General features: G+C 59.2%; 2 protein-coding genes across 3 annotated transcripts; both read right to left on the bottom strand.

The window, feature by feature from the left end:
* Positions 1-5,020: 5,020 nt before the first annotated feature.
* On the bottom strand, positions 5,021-14,364 carry AMER1 (APC membrane recruitment protein 1). Its single transcript, XM_038122845.1, has 2 exons — positions 14,247-14,364; positions 5,021-12,530 (listed from the first exon to the last, which is right to left on the bottom strand). The coding sequence occupies exon 2, from the start codon at positions 12,441-12,443 to the stop codon at positions 9,252-9,254; it is 3,192 nt and encodes a 1,063-aa protein (XP_037978773.1). The 5' UTR covers positions 12,444-12,530; positions 14,247-14,364; the 3' UTR covers positions 5,021-9,251.
* Positions 14,365-16,004: 1,640 nt separating this feature from the next.
* ASB12 (ankyrin repeat and SOCS box containing 12) lies at positions 16,005-20,479 on the bottom strand. Of its 2 annotated transcripts, none has more exons than XM_038122752.1 (3): positions 20,307-20,479; positions 17,540-18,461; positions 16,005-16,947 (listed from the first exon to the last, which is right to left on the bottom strand). In XM_038122752.1, the coding sequence occupies exons 2-3, from the start codon at positions 18,424-18,426 to the stop codon at positions 16,770-16,772; spliced, it is 1,065 nt and encodes a 354-aa protein (XP_037978680.1). In that variant the 5' UTR covers positions 18,427-18,461; positions 20,307-20,479; the 3' UTR covers positions 16,005-16,769. The 2 variants fall into 2 exon arrangements, with proteins under 2 accessions (XP_037978680.1, XP_037978681.1); XM_038122753.1 differs by having other exon boundaries at positions 17,616-18,461; positions 20,307-20,476.
* Positions 20,480-20,784: the final 305 nt, after the last annotated feature.

Below are 20,784 nucleotides of genomic sequence, written 5' to 3'. Positions count from 1 at the left end.
GTCCCAGCCCGCCCTCCTTCGGGAATCGGGATTGTCTCTTTTCCTGGCGGCACGGACAGGGAGCGAGCACTGAGCGGTGCCTGGCGGAGGGCAGCTCCTGTCCCGCTTCCAGCCCGGACTCTGCTGCCTGTTGGGCTGTTTGCACACTCTCCCGGTTCAGACTGCGGGGCTGCCAGGAGGGGAGGGGGCTCGGTGGGGCTGTGGTGCCCACCCTGGGGCTTTGGGCTGGGATGACATTCCCCATCCCAGCGGGAGCTGCCACCAGCTCTGCACCAGAGCCCAACCTTCAGCAGGCTCCACCACAATAAGCATAAAACCATCCCCAAGAGCATAAACCAGCTGTGCCGGGGGACAGGGGGACAGCAGTGTGGGGGTGCTGCGGGTGTGAGGGCTGTGACACAGCACAGGTCTGCAGCTCTGCCCCAAAGGCAGTGACCCAAAGTGTCCCTCCCTGGGGCACAGCACGCTGGGCTCAGGGCTGTCCCCGGAGCCTGGACACGCTGCAGGGCTGGCTGTGCCCGCCTGGATGCCAGGCCCTGGGGAGCCACAAAGATTTGGCACTCAGGGTCCCCTCATGGTGTGAGACCCCACAAACCCCCACAGCTCCCAGAACTGCAGTCCCCTCACACCCAGGTGCCAATTCAGGTGGCACCAAAGCCACCAAACCCCTCCAGGGTCACAGAATGACTGATTTGGGTTGGGAGGACCTTAAAGCCCATCCAGTGCCACCCCTGCCATGGCAGGGACACCTCCCACTGTCCCAGGCTGCTCCAAGCCCCAGGGTCCAGCCTGGCCTGGGCACTGCCAGGGATCCAGGGGCAGCCACAGCTGCTCTGGGCACCCTGTGCCAGGCCTGCCCACCCTGCCAGGGAACAATTCCTTCCCAATATCCCATCTGACCCTGCCCTCTGGCAGCACCTGTCCTCCCAGTGTGTCCCCAGGGTGTCACAGACCCCTCACCCTGGGTTGTGACCCAAAGCTGTTGATGCTGAAGGCTCAGGGCACGGAGGGAATGTGAAGCTCTGGCTCATCTCCAAGTTTTCCCCTGTCATGTCTCCAAAAAGTGCTCCAGGGGAATTTTGGAGAGACCCAGCTCAGCATTGGACATAATAATAGAACAAAGGGGAACAGTTTTAAACTAAAAGAGGAGAGATTTAGATGGGATAATGGGAATCAGGAATTGTTCCCTGGCAGGGTGGGCAGGCCTGGCACAGGGTGCCCAGAGCAGCTGTGGCTGCCCCTGGATCCCCGGCAGTGTCCCAGGCCAGGCTGGACAGGGCTTGGAGCAGCCTGGGACAGGGGAAGGTGTCCCTGCCCACGGAAGGGCTTTAGGGTCTTTCTCATCCAAGCCCTTCCGAGATTCTGGATTCCATGAGCTGCAATATCGGAGCTCTCCCTTAGAGGTCAGCCCAGCACCAAACCTGGCCCCGAATTCCCGCAGATGGATGCAGTCCCTGCGGAGAGCTGGGATTTGGTCACCACGGCCCTTCAGGGTGGGCAGGGGACGGTCCCCAGCGCCTGCAGCCCCTGCCCTCGGTGTTGCCCGAGGATATTCCCAAACGGTGAGCTCTCCCAGGTCCGCTCCTGCTCCTTTCCATGCGCGGATCAGACAGAGCGCTGAGCTCTGTGTCTGCCCCACCCGAGGGATCCTCCTGCCTGGGGAAAGCCTGGCCAGCTCCAGATTTTGGGAAGCAGGATGACCTGGTCCTGCTGCTACTGCTGCTGTGAAATTTTCCATGCCCACAAGAGCCAGGACAACCCCTCAGAGTTTTTCCTTAAGGCTCAATTCCTCCTTCCCTCCTCCCTACTGACAGACAAATATGATTCAGCAAAGAGACACCCTCCCAAAAACCAAAATTTAAAAAAAAACACCCTTCACTGACAGCTCCTGCATCAGAAAGAAAATTACTCTTCTTTCTTTGTTGTTTGTCTTTTTCTTTCCCAAATCCCTGCAGCATTAAACAGATTTCAGCATTGTTCTAAAAATAGAGGGATTAGAAATAATCCTCCAGCATGGAGCGACTGTGGAGATGTGGCACTCGGGGCTGGTGCCTGCCCTGGGGGCTTGGACCTGGGGGCTGAGCTGGGGGGGACCCAGGAACCTCCAAAAACGGTGAGGTGGGGGCATTGCTGTGTCCCCAGGACAAGTGCCCCAGACAGTGTGACCCAGGGCTGTCCCTGGCTGTGCCGAGCCAGTGGAGGCACCAGCTGGGAACTGACCCTGTAAAACTGGGATGGGATGGATGAGCTCCACTTGATCCATGGAAATAGGGAAGGAACCAAATCAGTTGCCCCGGGGGTGACAGGTGACACAAAGGTCCCCAGGCCGTGGCAGCCTGTGGGCACAGGAGCCTGGGGGCCCTGGCAGTGCCACAAGCCCCTCGTGTTCCTTCACAGAGCAGAGTTGTTGTGTCGGCGCTTTTCAAATCACTTTGGAGAAAAAAGGGGGGGAAAAAAGGAACACTTCAAAGTGTGAGATACATTCCTGTGATGACAAGTGACTTCCAGCGAGGTTTTGTCTGCAGGAATTTGTTTGCAGCAAACGAGTCAATTTGTGTTTACAAGGAGGCAATTAGAGCTGAGGGTTTGAAGCGTTCCCAGCGGGATGGGCCATCCCAAGAGCTGATCCCGCTGTCCTCATCATCATCAGCGCTCCACTGGCACGTGCAGCAGTGGGAAGGTGCTGGGGGAAGGAGAAAACAACCCAGGGACGAGGTGAAATCCATCTCCTGTATCCCCTGCCCACCTGCATCCATCCCTGCCAGAGCTGGGGGTGCAGCCAAGGGGATACTGATCTGGCACCAGGGAAAACGGCATTAACCACCCCCAGGCATGAGCCAGGATCCCCTGGATAACCCCAGCCCCTGCCAGGGAATCCCAGCTTTGCCATAACCTCGGGAGAAAATGCCCCTGCAGCTCCTGCAGGCTCAGACCTCAGAGTGGGATGTGGAAAGGGAACCCCGAGGCCCTGGGGAATGTTCTTCAAGCCAGGAAGCATTTGGGATGCAGGGAGGGTGCCTGGAATAACAGCCCAGCAGGCTGTAGGAGGCTGGATGGGATCACAGCTCCAGAGGGGGAGTTTGAAGCCTGAATTTTGAGCTCATGACCCAGGAACCCCCAGGCACACCACGCTCACCCCTGCCCAGCCTTTGCACAGGATTTTTGGCTCCTCTGGCAGAGTTTTCCTGCCTTGGCAGTGCTGATCCAGCCCCACGTGTCATTTTCCCAGCTTCTTTCCCAGTCCCCTTTCCCAGCTTCTTTCCCAGTCCCCTTCCAGACTCTTCCCACGTTTCAAATGAAGGCAAATCAGCAGAGCTCCTCCTTCAGCTCCTGCCCTCTGCCCTCGCCCTGCCCGGGCAGCTCTGTCCCTCCCTGAGTTCAGGCAGGGGTGCTCAGGAGCCCCATCCCCACCGGAGCACTGGGCTGGTGGCCTCTGCCGTGCTGCTCCCGCTCTGTGCGCTGTCACAGCTGGCCCAGCTGCTGCCTTTGTCCCTCCCTGTCCCCACACTGGGGAGGTCACAGCAGAGGCTCCTGTGGGAGGGTTCTTGGGAACACAGCAGGGATGGGGCTGCCACCCAAGGGCCCTCCCCCAGCTCCTGTTTGGGGTAAAAGCCACCAGAGCTGTGACAAACACGAGTGTCACAGTCAAAGCTACTCCTGGGCCACACCAACATTATTTAACCCCAAAGGAGAAGCCACACCCTCTGAGGCAGAGCTCTGGGAGCTGCTGGAGGCTTTTCTAGTGGGAAGAGGGGGGTTATTCCCAGCTGAAATACAGCAGAAAACAATAGAGTGAAATAAACATTAAAATATACTTTAAAGCATATCTAGTTAAATATTTAAAAGCATATATATAAAAATAAATATATATGTAGTTTTATATAATTGTATTTTATATATAATTATTATATATAAATAAATATGAAAATATTTTAAAGCATATATATTTTAAAGCATACATATATAAAAATAAATATATGTAATTATATATTTTATATATTTGTTATATATTAATCAATAAATACTAAAAAATATTAAGCTAACTCAGCTGGAGGGGAGAGCTGGGTTGGGGCAGCCCTGAGCCCTCTCTGTGGGGTCCCAGGGGGAGAAGATTGGCCCTGGGATGTTGGAAAGCTCCTCAGGTGCCTGAGGAGTGTCTGAAGGCCCAGGGAGGCTTTTCCAGCCTCTGCTGAGCCACATCTGCTGGAGCAGGAGCAGAGCCCGTGGCCAGGGCAGAGCCCGTGTGACTCTAAAATGAGCCAGGGATGGATCCAGGCTGGGAAGGGGAAAATTCCCCAGGAGGCAGCACGGGGGAAGGCCCAGGGAGCAGAGGGAGCTCTGGTGGAAGCCCAGCACCTCCAGAGAGGCTTTGGCAAAGCGGCAGGAGGTTTGGGACGGAGGGAGAGCAGGAGAGGCTGGCAGGGCTCCGGGCACAGCTCTGCCCGCCCCTCCAGCCCGGGGGAGGGCCGGGGATCTCCAGGGGGCGAGAGGCAAAGGACACAGCCTCACCCCGGCTCATTAAGGGCACCGCTCATCAGGCTCTCCAGATAATTACAGCTTCTCACAAATCCAATTCCTGCCCGCAGAGGGCAGGAGGGGAGGGCAGGACTCTTCTCCTGGGTCTTCCAATGCGTTTGGAAATGCTGGGAAGCACCTGAGGAGCACATTCGGCAGGGTCCAAAATAAAACCATCCCTGCCAGCCCTGCTCTGGCATCCCAGGGATGTCCCAGCCAGGTAGGGTCACCTCAGAGCCAGGGAATCTCTGCTCCCTGTCACTGCTGGAGCCCAGAGAAGAGGGAAAATCTGCCTCTGGGGCCTTAAAGGATGGATCACTTCCAGGGTTCATTTAATGTGGGTTTGAAGAACCTTACCCTGTTCCAAAGGGTCTCTGTGGCCTTCTCCCATGGAAAATTCCACCTCACTGGCAAATAACCAACAGACAAAGAGGAAGGGAAAGAAAAACATTAAATCAAGGATAAAATAAGCCCCAAAACACCAAACCACCAGTGAAATCCAATGTTCTCTAAAAATCTGCAGTTTATTCGTTAGAATTCAGTGAAAGGAACATTCTTTTTAAAACACAATCAATACATTAAAAACTTGAAAGGACTAGTAGCAATGAGACCAGGGAGGAAACAAAAAAACCCCAAATTCAGCCAGGTTGGTCACCTGGGAGGAGCTGCCAGGCTGGCAGCAGGGTGGGGCAGCTGAGGACAAGGGCAAATTCATTATTTCCTTACAACTGAGCGGCTTTTTGGGATTTGAATTTCTCCCTTCACCCAAATGGAGCTTTGGGTGACTCAAAGTGGGTGAGAAGAGCAGGAGGCCCCAGCTGGAGAGGAGGGAGCCCAGAATTCCAGGGCAGAGGGAATGTGGAAGGTGGGTCTGAGTGCCCCAGGAATGTTCAATGAGAAACCTTCCCGGCCATCCCTGTGGGAAATGGGGCAAACCCAATCCAGAGAAACTTTTAAAAGCACCATTAGGTGACAAGTTATTAATCAGAAGACAAAAAAAAATTCTCTGCAGAGCCAAATCAGTGACATTTGCCATCTCTGCTGGGGGAAAAAAGGGGGGGAAATCTGCTTTGGGCTGGATTTTAGCATTGCAGAAGCTCTCCTCTCCACTGATCCTGAAGTTCAAGGCAGTGTCATTCCTGGGAGATGTTTTAGGGATGCAGAGCACAGGGCTGGAGCTCCCTGGAGGAGGAAAGAGGAGAAGGTGGGGAGCCCTGCTAATGGCAGGATTATTTAAGGAGCAATCCTCAGGCACCAGGGCAAAATCCCAGCTCCCAGCCCAGCCAGGGAGCACCAAGGGGAGAGGAAACCTGTCCAAGAGCATTTCCATGCACCAGCCAACAGCACCTCCTGCACAGGGATTGAAGAAAAGCCCCAATTTGAGATAAAATAACATCAGCAGACAGCAGGAAAAGCCCCAGGTGACACCTGTGGGCTTCTTACAACACTTGGAGGGAGAAATCACCAAAATCCACAGATTCAGATTAAAAACAACACAGAAAAGCAAAGGGACAGCTGAGTGTGACAGAGGAGGGTTAAGGACATCTCAAGTGTGTGCAAAGTGTGTTTGTGAGGGGCTGGGGGAGCTGGGAAGAGCCCCCAGCACATTCCCAGGGAGCAGGGTGGGATCTGGGCACGGCAGCAGCAGGAATGGCCTTTTATCCACGGGAAAAGCAAACCACACTACTTGGAAAGACAAGACACACGAGTAAAAGAACAGTCTGTAAAATTTCCCCATGATTATAAAATGCAAAACTATACAAAAATAGAGAAAATTGACCGTTTTCTTATGTGTATAAAAACAAACAAACAAACAAAAGAAAACCCCCAAGTCCCCCAAATGCAACACAGAACCTCTTGGCAGGCTGACCCCAACGGCAGTGGCTCCAGCAGAGCTTCACAGCCTCAATCCCTCACTTCCCTGCAAGGAACAGGCAAATTCCTCACGTTTTTCCTAAACACCCTGGCAGCACATTCTGCTGTTCCTCACTTTTCTGACTGGTTTCTGGTTGGGAAGCCCTTTTGCATAAGAAGCCTCGGTGACCACCCCCAGATGTGACTCCTCGGGTAAGGCAGTGTTGGACTGATCCAGCTCCAGCCCAGCTTTGTTCCCATGGATGCCAAGTGGGGTTTTTGGGAAGAGTGGCTCAGCAGGCAGTGAAATCCAATTCCTACTGCAGTGATCATTTACAGGCTGAATTACTGCACCAGACATTCCAATTTCTTTGGGTTAATGGGGCAGAATCTGCCAATAATCCAGCAAATTAGTGACGAAACTGCATTAGGAAAACGCATTTGAATTCCAGAGATATTTGCCTCATTGAATTCCCATAGAATTAAGAGGAGAAACCTTTGGTATAGTCAGATTAGCAAACCTTGGCTGTGTTGCTCCCACTGAAGCTCCCCACCTCGTACCTACACCCAGGCCCAGGATCCCAGGGACACCTTGGGACATTCATTTAGCACCCAGACATTCCCAGCCCTCAGCGGGACTTTGGCTGAACAAAGCTCCAGAGCCTGGAACCCCCGAGATGCCTTTGGTGAGACGCTGAAAGGAAATAAACCGGGGATTAAACCCAGCCAGGGGCGCGAGTGGGTGACAATGTCCCTGTGGTGTCCCCAACAGGATGTGCCCGTGGATTGTGTGCTGGGAGTGGGGTGAGATGGGCACAGAGCTGGCCCTGTCCCTGCTCCAGAGAGGGATATCCCATGTTCATTAGCAGCTGTGCTAACGAGGGGAGACAACCCCCCAGCGAGGGCACCTTCCCCTGGCTCACCACACTGTCCTCTCCGGGGGTGGCAGTGGCACCAAGAGCCAGGTGTGTCCCAGGAAATCCTCTCTGGTGTCCCAGAGGGATGAGGGAAAAGAACCATGGCACAGCAGGGTCCTGTGGAACTCCCTGCAGCAGGGCTGGCAGGAAAACATGGAAAAATCCAGGTTTGAGCCTGTGGAAGCACAGCCGGATCTGCTCTGCCTCGGCAGGAAAATCACATCACACACAGAGGCTGAACCAAGCCTGGCCCTGCCTTTCCCTGCTCCTTCCCAGATATCCAAGGACAGGGCAGAAGGAATCTTTTCTCAAAAGGAATACGAAGATCTCATTTTGCTTGGGGGGGGGAGGAAAAACCCATCAAACCCAAACCAGCTCCTTGTGCCTGGAAATCCAGGGATGGCAGGGAGCAGCTGATGGAGCCACATCCATGTGGAGCAGGAGAGCAGCAGGAGGGTGACCCAGAAGGGCAGGACTCAGCAGAAAAATCGAGTCTGGCCCAAGCAGAGCCATCCCTCTCTCCACAAATGTGGTAAAACTCCAGTATTTCCACTTTGGGATTTTTTTTTTTTTTTTTTGAATGCTACAAACTCTGCTGCAAAGAAAAATAGAGAAAGGGCAATGAGGTGAGAAAACCAAAAATCACTGGTAATGGAATTAAATCAGAACACAGAGCTTGGACAGGACAGGGATGCAGCTTTGTGTCATGGACTGGGGGTTTGGACCAGAGCAGAGGGGGTTTGGGATCACAGAGGGGACCAGGAGCCTGGAACAGATGTCACAGGAGCTCACAGGGCAAAGTCTGTCCCCTCAGCCTGTGTTCCTCCTCCACGATCCTTCAAAGAGGCAAAAAATCCCAAACCTCCAGCAGCTTCCTGGTTTTATTGTTCCCTCCAAACAGGAGGAGTGAAGCCCACTGTAGCTGCGGTCCATCCCAAATTCCAAGGAACACAAAACTTTCCTCCTGTGGGTTTATGCAAAAAAAAACAACTTTAAAAAATAAAATTAAATAAAAAAGCCACAAAGCTTCCTTTTGAGAAAGTAACATCATCTGCCACTTCACAGCTACAGGCATGATGCAAATTTAGCTTATTTCAAAGGCCTCATCCCTGTCCCCATGGCCCTGGAGAGGCCAGGAGCCCAGGACAAAGCACAGGAAAGGTTTCCACCAGGAATTCTGCACCGTCAAGACAGACCACAACAAAGAAGGGACCAACACTTTGTTCTTCAAAGGGACACCATGGACAGCACATCTTTCTGAGCAAACTGAAACTAGACCTGGAGAACGTTATCAGCACGCACACAAAAGCTCCTGCTTTCCTTTGGGGCAAGGACAAATCAAATAAATAAAAACGTTGCTGCAAAGTTCCCCTTTCCAGCTGCCTGGCTCTGGAACAGGCAGCACCCTTCCTCCCTGCTCCCCACACTGAGCCCGGGCTGGAAGACATTCAAAGTGAGTCTGAAGCAAAACCTTTCACCCAGAAGAGGAGAACAGCCCCATTTCCCTCAAAACCCTGCCCAAGGCCTGCTCCCCCAGCCCCATCCTGCACAAACCCCAACCTGCCACACCAGCAACGGGTCCATCCCCAGCTTCTGCCAGGGGCTGCTGCTGCACTTGGTGTTGGAGAGGGCTGGAAAACCAGAAAGTGCCTCAGTGGTGATGAAGGAATCCTGGAGGCAGCTCCAAGCTGCCTCCGGAGCATCCACAGGGGCAAGGCCACGGATGGCTGCAAGAGAGGAGCATCAGCCCAGCTCAAACTCATCCTCCCCAAACTGCTCCTGGTTTTCTCCCCCACTTTGCTCCCCTTTCAGCCCTGCCCAGAGCAGCCTCAGCATGGTGACACGGTGACATTCCTGCAGTCTTTTGGCTTGGTGACAGTGACATTCTTGCAGATACTCAGCCTCGGTGACAAGGTGACATTCTTGCAGCCCCTCAAGCTGGGTGACGTGGTGACATTCCTGCAGCTACTCAGCCTCAGTGACACTGCACACGGTGCCACGACAGGCGCCGTGCCCCGGGGTGGCCCTGCCCTTGAGGGGCTCGGCACAGCGCTCCGGGCTCTCAGTGTCCCCACTGCCGTTCCCGGGATGCTGCGGCACGCCCTGGGCGATGCCCACAGGTTTGCCCCTGGCACGGTGCTCCGGGGAGCAGGCGAAGCCAAAGCTCGGGGGCAGCTCCGCTTCTCCCAGGGGTAACAAGCGGGACAGCTTGGGGACATCCCCGTGGTACCGGAAGGACCCGGCCGCCTCCCGGGCCCGCCTCGCCTCGGGCTGCAGGGGGAGGTTGGAGGGCCGGGGCGGGTGCCTGCTCAGCTCTGGCTCCTGGGGCCGCCTCTCCGGAGCCTCCCCGATGCCACCCCGGGAGAGAGGCAGGAAAGGGGTCACGGTGTCTGGCGGCTCCGATGGCTCCCAGACGCTCTCCACAGCGCCAGCCGGAGCGAAGTCCCAGAGCTCCATCCCGCCGGGAGCCGCGTCGGTGCCGTGCTGGAGGTGCCGCGGGCCCGGCCAGCTCGAGCCACCCTCGGGAGCCACCAGCTCACCCTCCTCCTTGCTCCTGCTCCTCCTGGCTCCAGCGGAGTCCTTCCTGCCAGCTTCGTGCCTGGCCCAGAGGCGGCAGGGCTGGGGACCGCTCCGGGCCCCCTGCGGCTCAGCCAGCTCGAACTCCAGGCTCTCCGTGTCCAGCGAGCGGCTCCTCCGGTCCACGGAGAGCGGCGCGGGCATGGAGGGGCTCAGCCCGTGCAGGCGCAGGTGGCGGGGCAGGCTGGCCACCCCCCAGTTGCAGCTCTGGAAGGAGCCCGGGGAGAAGCCCAGGGACATTCTCTCGTCACATTCAGCCAACGACTCTTTCTGTCCATAGCCATCGTCAAAGGCCTCGGCAATGTCCTCGCCCGCGGTCAGCTCCGGGTGCTGCTCACACTCCCCTTCCCCGTCCTGCTCCACGTCCACCACGTCGAAGGTGACCATGGTGGGGAGGGCAGGGAGGTTCTGGGTGAAGGACGAGCTGGAGGCCGAGCTCCCCAGGCTCTCAGAGAGGCTGGAGAACAGGGTCCCGCTGCTGGCGAACTCCACCAGGGCCTGCGAGAAGCTGACGGCGTGCTCGGGCTCGCTGCCCGCCTGGGGCTCGCCAGGGGTGGGCTCTGCTCCGTGCTCCTGCTCCGGCAGCCTGAACCCAGGGAACATCCCTGCCTTGGCTGGGGCCGCGCTGCCGTGGATGGGGTCCCCAAACAGCCCGCAGTCCAGGTCTGCATCGAACCCCGGGTTGTTCTTTGTGAGCTGAATAAGGCAACTTCCAGGGGCTTTTTGGCTGTTGTAACAGTTTTCCAGACACAGAGTCCCTGGAAAATCCCTCCACTCTGGATTTTCAGCCCTAGCTACTGCAACCCCACCGTTGACAGCCCGGCTTGGGTTGTGCGAGGCCACCTGCTCGCTCCCAAGGCCACTCTGACTCTTGCTGGCTGCTCTGGTTTTACATTCAATGCACTGCTTTTCCTGGGGACACTTCTCCTTGCTGGAGACATCCAGGCGTTTCAGGACCGGCTCCCTCTGCAGCTCCCAGTACAGCAGCTCTTTCTGAATGGCTGCAAGCCCCTCTTCCTCAGTTTCCATCAGCCCTCTTTTCTGATCCATCATCTGCTGGATCAGGCTCTTCTCCGCAGGGAGGCAGAAGTCCATGAAGTAGCTGAAGATGCCCTGGCGTGGGACTTTGCCCTCGAACAGGGATTCCTCCCCGTGGGAGGGGCTCATCAGGGTGTCAAACTCGTAAAGTGCATCGCCGCTGTAGCTGTCCCGGGGCAGTCGGTCCTTCTTGAGCTCCTCTCCAGCCTCATCCTCCGGCCCTGGCGTGGTGGAGTCGTAGTACCCCTCGTCGCTGTTTGGGGCAGACTCCTGCTGGTCACTCTGGGGCGTCAGGAGGTCAACGCCGTCCATGGCATCCCCCATGTAGGGGTGGGCGTCAGCCTCGTGAGAGGCGTGTGTCTCCAGGCTGCTGCTGGACACCTGGGCCCCGTAGCTCCTGTCCCCCGGCACGCCGCTGTCCCACACCTGGTGCAGGTACTCCTCAGCCTCCTCAGGGATGGCCATCTCCTCACCGCCACCCTGGTAGGTGACGAGGCAGGAGCTGCGTTTGGCGGCGTCGCGGCTGCGCTCCACCGAGATGCTGCTCTCGGCGATGTCGGGCTCGGCGATGTCGTCCCCGCACCCCGTCAGCGAGTCGAAGCTCTTCAGGGAGGTGACGTCCCCCAGCATGAGGCTCAGCAGGTCTCCAGAGTGCAGGCAGGGAGGCTCGCTGTCCATGAAGTCAGGGTGGAAGGCCAGCAGCAAACTCTCACGGTCAAACTCAGCGCAGGCAGCAGCCTCGGCCTCTGATTTCGTATCGGGAACGTCCCCGTTCCCTGGCACGGCCATCGCGTCACCCTCGCAGGTGCCTCCATCAGCGGCGGGGCCTGCGGGCTCGGTGGCCTCACCACAGCTGGAGTCACCCCCCGAGTCCCCTGGGCCGGCTGTGGCCTCGGGGACCGGCCCTGCTCCCCTGCCCTCCACGGCCCCTTGGCTCTCCACTCCCACTCCAGGAGCATTCCCAGCCTCCTCCGTGTCCCCGTTCCACTCGGGGAGCTCTGCCTTCTCACTCTCGGCAGCCTTGCTCTTCCGATGGCGCCGGATGCTGTTAAAAAACCCTTTCAGCCCTTTCTTGGGTCTGGGGAAAGAGGATTTCTCCCCGCTGGGCTTTCTGTCACAGCCCTCGATACTCCCGGGGGGAGAGCCGTCCTGCTGGCCCAATTCCCCCCTGGCGCCGGTGTCCAGGGCCAGCTGGGCGCTGCGGGAGCCGGGCAGGGGGCCGGGCTGCCCATCCCTGCCGCCCTCCGAGGGGCTGGCCGGCCGTGTCCCACCGCCCTTGTCACAGGCGGCGCTGCTCAGCCCGTCGTGGGTCTTGCACTTGCTGAGCCCCTTCTTGCCGCGGCCGCCGAAGAAGCTGGGCAGGGTGCAGATGCTCCGCTTGCCCCCGAACAGCTTGAAGGCCGTTTTCCTCAGCTTGCCGGGGGGCGGCTGCTGCGGCTCCGCTGCCACCACGGAGCCGTTGGCGCTGTCGGGAGGGGCGTCCCCGCCCTCCTGCCGCCGCTGGTCCCCTCCGTCCCGCTCCTCCGGGCTGCCCGTTTCCATGGCAGCGGGCGGGCTTGGATCTAGCTGGAAGCGGCGGCTCGGGGAGCGCGGCGCTCGGGGCGCAGGGATGGACACATCACCGCCGACCTGCGGCACAGGGAGAGGGCACAGGTGAGGACACGGCAGCGGAAGGGGTACAGCTGAAGGCACCGGCGTCTCAGGGCTCCATCACCAGCTGGAGGAGCCTCCAAGCTCTCCCTCCACTTCCAAAATCCAGGCACCAAAATGTCGCCTAGATTTACCAGTTCACCAGAGCAGGAAAACCACGCACCCCCCTTGGGTAGAATCCCTGGGGACACGCAGGTCTGACCCCTGCACCTCCTCGCTCCAAGCTCTGCAGCTTCCCAGATTTTTGGTCTCAAGGTGATCAGGTTTGGCTACCTTGAAGTGAGAGCTAGCACCTCCCAAACCCCCTCCCAGCTCTCCAGGCCTCATGCCAGGCTCCAAAGAGCATCCTGAGGGAGGCCAAACCAGGACACAGGCCTCCCTAGGCACGTGTCTGGGGGAAAATCACTTTGGTCACTACCCTGGCTTTTTTAATAGAAGATTTCAGTTGTTTTTAAAATACTCTGTGCAGCCAGAGAGAATCGCCTTAAAAACACCCACTGTGAACCCCCTGATCAGATTATAACAAAAGCAGAGAGGTAGAGTTGAAATTTGACCCTGGATTGCTGTCAGGAACAGCTGAAATAGAACAATTATAATCAGGTTTCTTTTGCAGAGGTGAGGGTGGAGAAATTAAATGCAATAAAATCCTAATGTGCTCCCAAGCTTTAAATGCCCCAGGCTGAGCTCTGACTGACAGGAGGCCAAGGAAACCTTCCCGAGGTGTTTAGCCAGAGATCCCAAATTAAAAATACATCCTAACGATGCTCTCTGCTCCTGCAACCCCACAGCAAACCTGCAACTCCAGGTTATTTTTATTCCTCAGGTCTGGGATGCTTTGCCTCTATATTGCTCTGGCATCACTGCCCTCAGCACGGCTGGAACGGGATGGGCTTTAAGGTCCCTCCCAACCCAACCCATTCCATGATTCTGGAATTCTGGGATTGCTGATAACCCCTCACGTTCACCTGTCCCTCTGGAAGCAGCAGCTGGGGCGTAGCCGGCTGGCATAGCCACCTTCCCAGCGGCAAACCGGGCTTTTCCAGCCCTGCCAGAGCCCACCACGAGTCCCAGGAGCTTCCAAAGCCTCTGGAGAGACCTGGAGAGAGGGGCCTGGGAGAAACGGCCGCACCTGGAGGCGTGCGGGGCTGCTGGAAAATGGGGGGTGAAACTGAAATGAGCCCAAAGCTGCACCTGGACAGGGGCGGCTGGAAAACAGCCGGGGAAGGGCATGAGACAGAGTCAGCATCACAGAAATTCCTTCTGGGAATCGTTCCTCTCCAGCTCCACGTCAGCACCGCGGCACTGCTGCGGAGGGGAGGCTGGAGTAGGATAAAAATGAAATAAATAAAAATGAAAGAAAGGGAAATAAAGAGCACCGAGGGCAAAGAGCCACGACCAACAGAACATGGAAAATAAGGTTTAAAAGCCAACAAAAACCAGCACCGTAACAATGAAACGCAGCGTTTCACCCGCAGAGGGGACCCGCGGGGACCCCCGGCCCGCCCAGCCCCGCACGGAGCCGCTCCCCCAGGCCGGCCCTCCCCGCTCCCCCCGCCGCGCTCCCAAACTTTCGGGAGGATCCGTGAAAATGCGAGGGGCGGGGGGGGGGGGTGGGGGGGAGGGGGTCGGGCCGGGCCGCGGGGAGCGGCGGCGCGGGGAGCGGGGCCCCGGGCGCGGCCCGTGCCCGGCACTTACCGGCGGGGCGGCGGCGGCAGCGGGACCGCGGCCCCGGCCCAGCCCTCAGGCCGCGCGAGGGGCGCGGGGCCGCGGGTCCGCCCGGCGCGGCCGGCAGGGGCGGCGCCGCGTGACGGGCGGGGCGGGGCCTCCGGACGGGGGGCGGAGGGGGCGTGGTCTGGTGGGCGGGGCGCGGTGATTGACGGAGGCGGGGCCTCTGCGTGAGGGAGGGCGCGGTCTCCCCTTTGGGCCCAATGGGACGGGGCGGGGTCACGGGGACGGGGCGGGGCCGCTGGCGCTGTCCCCACGGTGTCCCCCGGTGACCGTCCCGCGGTGTCCCCCCGTGACCGTCCCACGCTGTCCTCACCGGTGGCCCCGCACGGCCACTACCGGGGCGTCCCGTTGGCGGGGTGGGCGTGGCCTCAGGGCGCGTCCCCGTGCTGGGGGCGCGGCCCCGTTGGCGGGTATGATTGACAGGGGGCGCGGTCACTCCGGCGTAAGGGGCGTGGCCTGGGGCGACACCCGCGGGGTCACGGACACGGGGGCATGTCCTGTCCTGTCTGTCCTGTACGGGTGTGTGACACCGCGGCGCTCAGGGGTGTGACAGTGTGTGACACCCGGGGGGTCAGGGATGTGACACGGTGTGTGGCACCGCGGCGCTCAGGGGTGTGACAGTGTGTGACACCCGGGGGGTCAGGGATGTGACACGGTGTGTGGCACCGCGGGGCTCAGGGGTGTGACAGTGTGTGACACCGCGGGGGTCAGGGATGTGACACGGTGTGTGGCACCGCGGCGCTCAGGGGTGTGACAGTGTGTGACACCCGGGGGGTCAGGGATGTGACACGGTGTGTGGCACCGCGGGGCTCAGGGGTGTGACACGGTGTGTGACACCGGGGGGCAGTGACACGGCGTGTTTGCCGTGGGACACCTCCCTGCACGCGCTGTGTGACCCGCGGGCATGTCACCCACGGCACTGCCAGCCACCCACCGCTGCACACCCACAGTCCCACAGCCACTGAGCAGCCTGGCGGGAAAGACCGCTCCCCATTTCTGGGACCCTCAGATCCCGAAAGCCCCTGAAATCTCCACGTGAGGATGACAGCAAGCATGCCACGAGTGGCAATCACAGCAGGGCGTGGCAATGTCCCTGCAGGACAGCCCCTCCCAGCCCCCATCTCCTGGTGTGCTCCTGCAGGTGGCTGGGTGGGGACAGAAGTGGCAGCAGTGTCATCATTCCCTACGGAGCCTTGTCCAGGCTGCTTCCAAGCCCTAATGCTCCCCTTGGGAGAGGCCTCACAGCCTAATTAATAGCGGCTGATTAACAGATCCCACAGCCCCTGACACAAGCCCATGAGTCCTGCGGGAGGTGCCTGTGCTTGGCCCAGAGCCACCCTTGGAGCTCTGAGCCCTGGGAACACTTCCCTTTGGGATGCCACAGGGCAGGAGGCAATGAAGCATGGGACACCTGCTGCTGCATCCCAAAAGCGCTCCAGAACATCCAGAGCACCCCTGCTGGGGGGGTGCTAGGCTGCCAAGGAGCAGCAGGATTGATCCGTCAACTCCCACCAGGCTGTGGGAAGAGCCAGGAGGGCACCTCCAGCCCCACTGGTGAGGGCGATGCCCGTGCCCAAGGTGGGAGAAATGGAGGGACACAAAGGTGGTGCTGGGATGCCCCCTTCCAGCCTGGAATTCCCCGTGTGCAGCCATTCCCTGGTCCCTGCCCAGCCATCGTGGCAGGGCTGCCCGACGTGGGGTATTTCACCAGACAGGCCACAGCAGTTTCATACCAGTAACAGAACAGTTTAATCCAAACCCCAGCCCCGCCCCATCATGAAAGACCCTCGGCCGCAACAGGAAGCACTTTTGGGCTGAGAAGATGAGGTTTAGGGTCAGAGCCGGGGCAGGGAGAGCAGTGGTGACGCTGGGACTCTGCCAGGCCCTCCCGTGCTGCCAGCTGGGAGCGCTGGGCTCTGCCCCCACTGGCGTGGGCACACACGGCCGGGGCCAGCCCCGTCCCTCCCAAGTGGAGGAGGCACTCGGGAACTTCTCTGGGGAGTGGAATCATGAGGGACCTCAAAGCCCATCCAGTGCCACCCCTGCCATGGCAGGGACACCTTCCACTGACCCAGGCTGCTCCAAGCCCTGTCCAGCCTGGCCTTGGGCACTGCCAGGGATCCAGGGGCAGCCCCAGCTGCTCTGGGCACCCTGTGCCAGGGCCTGCCCACCCTCCCAATTCCCTTCCTCACAGCCAAGAATTCCTCCACACTCTTTCCCAGCCCCTTCTCCAACCAAAATCAGCTAAAGGTGTAAAATCCCTCAGTACAGATGGTCTGAGGCAAACCCAGGGGAACCAGATCCCGCTCTATCCTTGCTTTGCTACAAACCAGGAGCTGCTACCTCCTGTTCTCTCTCCCCCTTCCCTTCCCACCTCTCCACACGGGCACGGCTTTCTGGAGACACCTCGGCAGCAAAAATGAACTTGTGACCACAAATTCCCGGGGGTTCCTCAGATTTCAGGGATTCACTGCCAGGGTGGAGCAGGTTTTAATTGAGGTGCTCAGAGTGGGTGTCCCTGGGGCAGGCTGGGATCACGGCTGGTGCTGCAGGTATTTGGCCAGGGCTGTGGGGATCTCCAGCTCTCCAAGAGTGGCCAAGCGGCCGGGCTGCTTCAGGAGTCGCCTCATGGCCAGCCGGGATTGGGACAGCAAGGATTTGGGATGAGCTGTGGAAGGAAAATCACACGGTCACCTTCAAAACACACAACCCCGCTGCCCTCCAACCCGGCATTACCCAAAGGAAAGGGACATGGATTGAGCAAACCCGACAGTGTTGGGACAAAATGATCTTGGGGTGCCTTCCAACCCAAACCATTCCATGATCCTATGAAAATTCCATGATCCTATGAAAACTCAAAGTCTGTGCTGCGGCTGGGGCTATGGACTCTGGCACAAGCTCCCACAGGAGCTGGGCATGGAGAAGAAATCTTCCATCCCCACATGGAAGTAGGTGCAGGATTTGAGACTTGGGCAGTACAGGGGAGCCCAAGCTGAGCAGTGGAAAGGAGAGCAAGGGTGAAAAGCAGGGGGCAACCCCACAAGTGAGGGGAAACCCAGGCTGTGGGAATCATGGAATCACACAAGGGCTTAGGTTGGGAAGGAAAGCTCATCTCATTCCATGGGCAGGGACACCTTCCACTATCCCAGGTTGCTCCAAGCCCTGTCCAAGTGTCCTTGGGCACTTGCCGGGATCCAGGGGCAGCCACAGACCCACACAGCCAAGCGACGCTGCGAGGGGAACCGAGGCTGAAGGAAAACCTGGGTGTGGCTGTCGGGAAGAGGGAATCGGAGCGGAGCCGTGCCCGTCCCAGCCCCGGGCCCGCAGCCCGGTCACCTCTGGCGTGCAGCAGCAGCTCCAGCGCCTCGCTGCGCGGGGCCGCCCCGCCGGCGGGCACGCCGGGCAGGTACACGTTGGCCCCGAAGTCGATGAGCAGGCGGATGAAGTCGCTGCGGCAGCCGTGCCTCAGGCACGTCTCCAGCAGCGTCTTGGGCTCGCGGATCTGCGCCAGGACGCTCTGCTCGGTGCAGTTGTAGTCGGGGTCGGCGCCGTGCAGCAGCAGCAGGCGGAAGCACTCCAGGTGCCCGTAGGCGGCCGCCAGGTACAGCGGGCCCGAGCAGGCCGCAGAGTTGGCCGCCCACTCGGGCAGCCGGGCCCGCACGTTGGCCTCGGCGCCGTGCTCCAGCAGCTGCCGCACGATGGCCGCGTGGCCGTCCCTGGCGGCCAGCAGCAGCGGCGAGCAGTTGTTGTAGGCGCTGCCCGCGGGGCTGGCGCCGGCCTCCAGCAGCAGCCGCACGCACTCGCCGTGCCCGTGGCTGACGGCCACGAAGAGCGGGGTCTGCGCCTTCACGTCCAGGCTGTCCACGTGGGCGCCGTGGGCCAGCAGCAGCCGCAGGCTCCGCTCGCAGCCCCGGGCGGCCGCCAGGCGCAGCGGGGTGCTGGGCACGCCCCAGCCGCTGCGGCGGTTGATGAGCCTCCTGTACCTGTCCTGGGACAGGAGCCTGGCCAGCGTCTCGGGGTCGTCCTGGCACACCGCCCGGCTCAGCTCCTCGCTCTCCCCGCTGTCCTCCTCGTCATCCCCCGGCTGCAGCAGGGAGAACATCTTGTTGATGTCCATCAGGCTCATTTTGTCGGGTCTGGGCTCCATGTGCCGCTCTCATGGTAAAGGATGAGGCCAAAGATCTACAGGATGGCAGAAGCAGCACCACCCCTGGGTTAGAACCAGTCCCTGACACCAACAGCTGCATTTTAGTGCAAGTTTATACTCAACATCGGGAAGATTCTCCAAAAAATGGACAAACATTGGATGAGGATGCTGCTGATGTGCTCATGGCCAGGCACCCCGTGAGGAAATCCACATGGGTGAAAGGCTGAGGGAACAATGGAGCTCAGTGCTGTAGTGGGTACGTGGGTCAGGATCCCATAAAATCATGGAATGGTTTGGGTGGGAAGGGACCTTAAAGCCCATCCAGTGCCACCCCTGCCATGGCAGGGACACTTTCCACTGTCCCAGGCTGCTCCATGCCCCAGTGTCCAGCCTGGCCTTGGGCACTGCCAGGGATCCAGGGGCAGCCCCAGCTGCTCTGGGCACCCTGTGCCAGGGCCTGCCCACCCTCCCAAGGAACAATTCCTTCCCAATATCCCATGCAGCCCTGTCCTGTGTCAGTGGGAAGCCATTCCCTGTGTCCCGTCCCTCCATCCCTTGCCCCAATCCTGAGGGATGAGGTGAATGTGAAGTAGTCAGTTTGATTAGGGATCAAACATCTTCCAGCATCTCCCCTCCCAAACGATGCCAGCGTTAGAATCCCACCGTTTTCCTCCCTCCTGCCTGCTGGAGCCCGATGATCACGGCTGCACAAGGGTCAGGCATGTTTCTGCTGAGGGATTTGGGGGAGGAAGGGTGGAAATGCTGAGCTGATCACACCCAGTGGCACTGAACCCTGGCAGCCTCGCTGGGCTCTGGACATGGGATGTGGCCTCAGGAGCCGAGGGACAGCGGGGGACAGGAATGGGATGTCCCGGCTGGCACCTGAGCAGCTGGAAAGCTCGGGATGGGCAGAGGAATGTCTCAGCAGCCCTGAGGCAGCTCGGGGTTCCTCGGGAGAGGCAGCGGAGGCAGAGCTGGGGCTGACCTGTGCTGGGAGAGGCCAAGGAGCTGCACAGGGCAATTAATTAGCAAAGGAGGCATAGCAAACAGTTAATTATCTGATAAGCAGAAGGTGCAATTGGCCTGAGCCCATCCGTGCTGGCGCAGTCACAGGGACCTGTCCCTCATCACCCACAGGGACACGGCCACCAGCTCAGGGGGACCCCAGCAAGGCCACCAGCACAGCTGGAGACACTGGGACAAGTCTGATGGCAGTAAAGCTCTGCTGGGCTGCCACCCATTAGCCCAATTTATACAGAAATGTGGGACATTCTAACGCTGCTGCTCTTCATTGGACACACCAGTGATGAGCTCTGGAGCTTTGGGATCACCCACCCGCATGGAGAATGGGCTGGGGGTTACTGCAGGTTTGAGTCAACAAGACAGTTGTGTTCCCAGTTAGATTCCCAAAGGAAATGGTGTGGAAAAGAGCAGCTGTAACATTTCCTGGACACACAAACAGTACCTCCAAAGGGAGGCTCCTTGCGCTGCCTGAGATCTTGTGTGGGGAGCTGCAGGAGGCTCCTCAACCAGGACAGCCCAAACCAGGATTAGTGGAATCACAAAATGGTTTGGTTTTGAAAGGAACTTAGAAGTTCATCTCATCGCACCCCTGCCATGGCAGGGACACCTTCCACTGTCCCAGGCTGCTCCAAGCCCCAGTGTCCAGCCTGCCCTTGGACACCCCTGGGGATCCAGGGGCAGCCCCAGCTGCTCTGGGCACCTGTGCCAGGGCCTGCCCACCCTCCCTGTTCTGTCACCCCCTGAGCTGGCAGAAGCTGTGCAAGCACCTGCAGACCCCAAAAGCACACAGAGCTCACATTTGTCCCTCTGGGTCTCAGTTGCCCCCCTCACCCTAGCGGGTCCCAGTGCCACCTTACCTGGGTGTGGGGGATGCTCAGAGCCCCTGAGGCCAGGGGGGTGCCATGGGGAGTCCTGCCGCGGTTTAAGCCCAGATGGGCAGAGCAGGAGAGGCTCTGGCAGGGCTGGGATGGACGGGGCTGTGTGGGGCCAGGGCTGTGCAGCTCACAGCTGAAATGCCACGGCGGGACCGGCCCGGGGCCCGGGGCTAATTTTAGCCCCTCTGGGGTTTTATCTTACCATTTCCATTCTTGGAAAGCTCCCCCTGGGTAAATATAGAGAGGGCAGCAGGGTGGGGGGAGGCTGGGACAGGTGCTGGAGGCTGCTCGACCCCTCTGAGCACACCCAAAGCTTTTTCTCCGCTGTTTCCTCGCAGGAATCGCAGGAAACTGGGCGGTTTGGGGTCCCTGCCAGGGCAGCACCAGCCTCTGCCTCACCTTGGCTGCTGCCAGGCACTCGAATTCCCTCTTAACCCCCCTCCTGCCCTCCCTCCCCCTC

The sequence above is a fragment of the Motacilla alba genome, chromosome 4A (assembly GCF_015832195.1).
Source record: "Motacilla alba alba isolate MOTALB_02 chromosome 4A, Motacilla_alba_V1.0_pri, whole genome shotgun sequence".
NCBI lineage: Eukaryota > Metazoa > Chordata > Aves > Passeriformes > Motacillidae > Motacilla > Motacilla alba.
The sequence above is the reverse complement of the archived record's forward strand: the minus strand, read 5'-3'. Positions and strand labels throughout refer to the sequence as shown.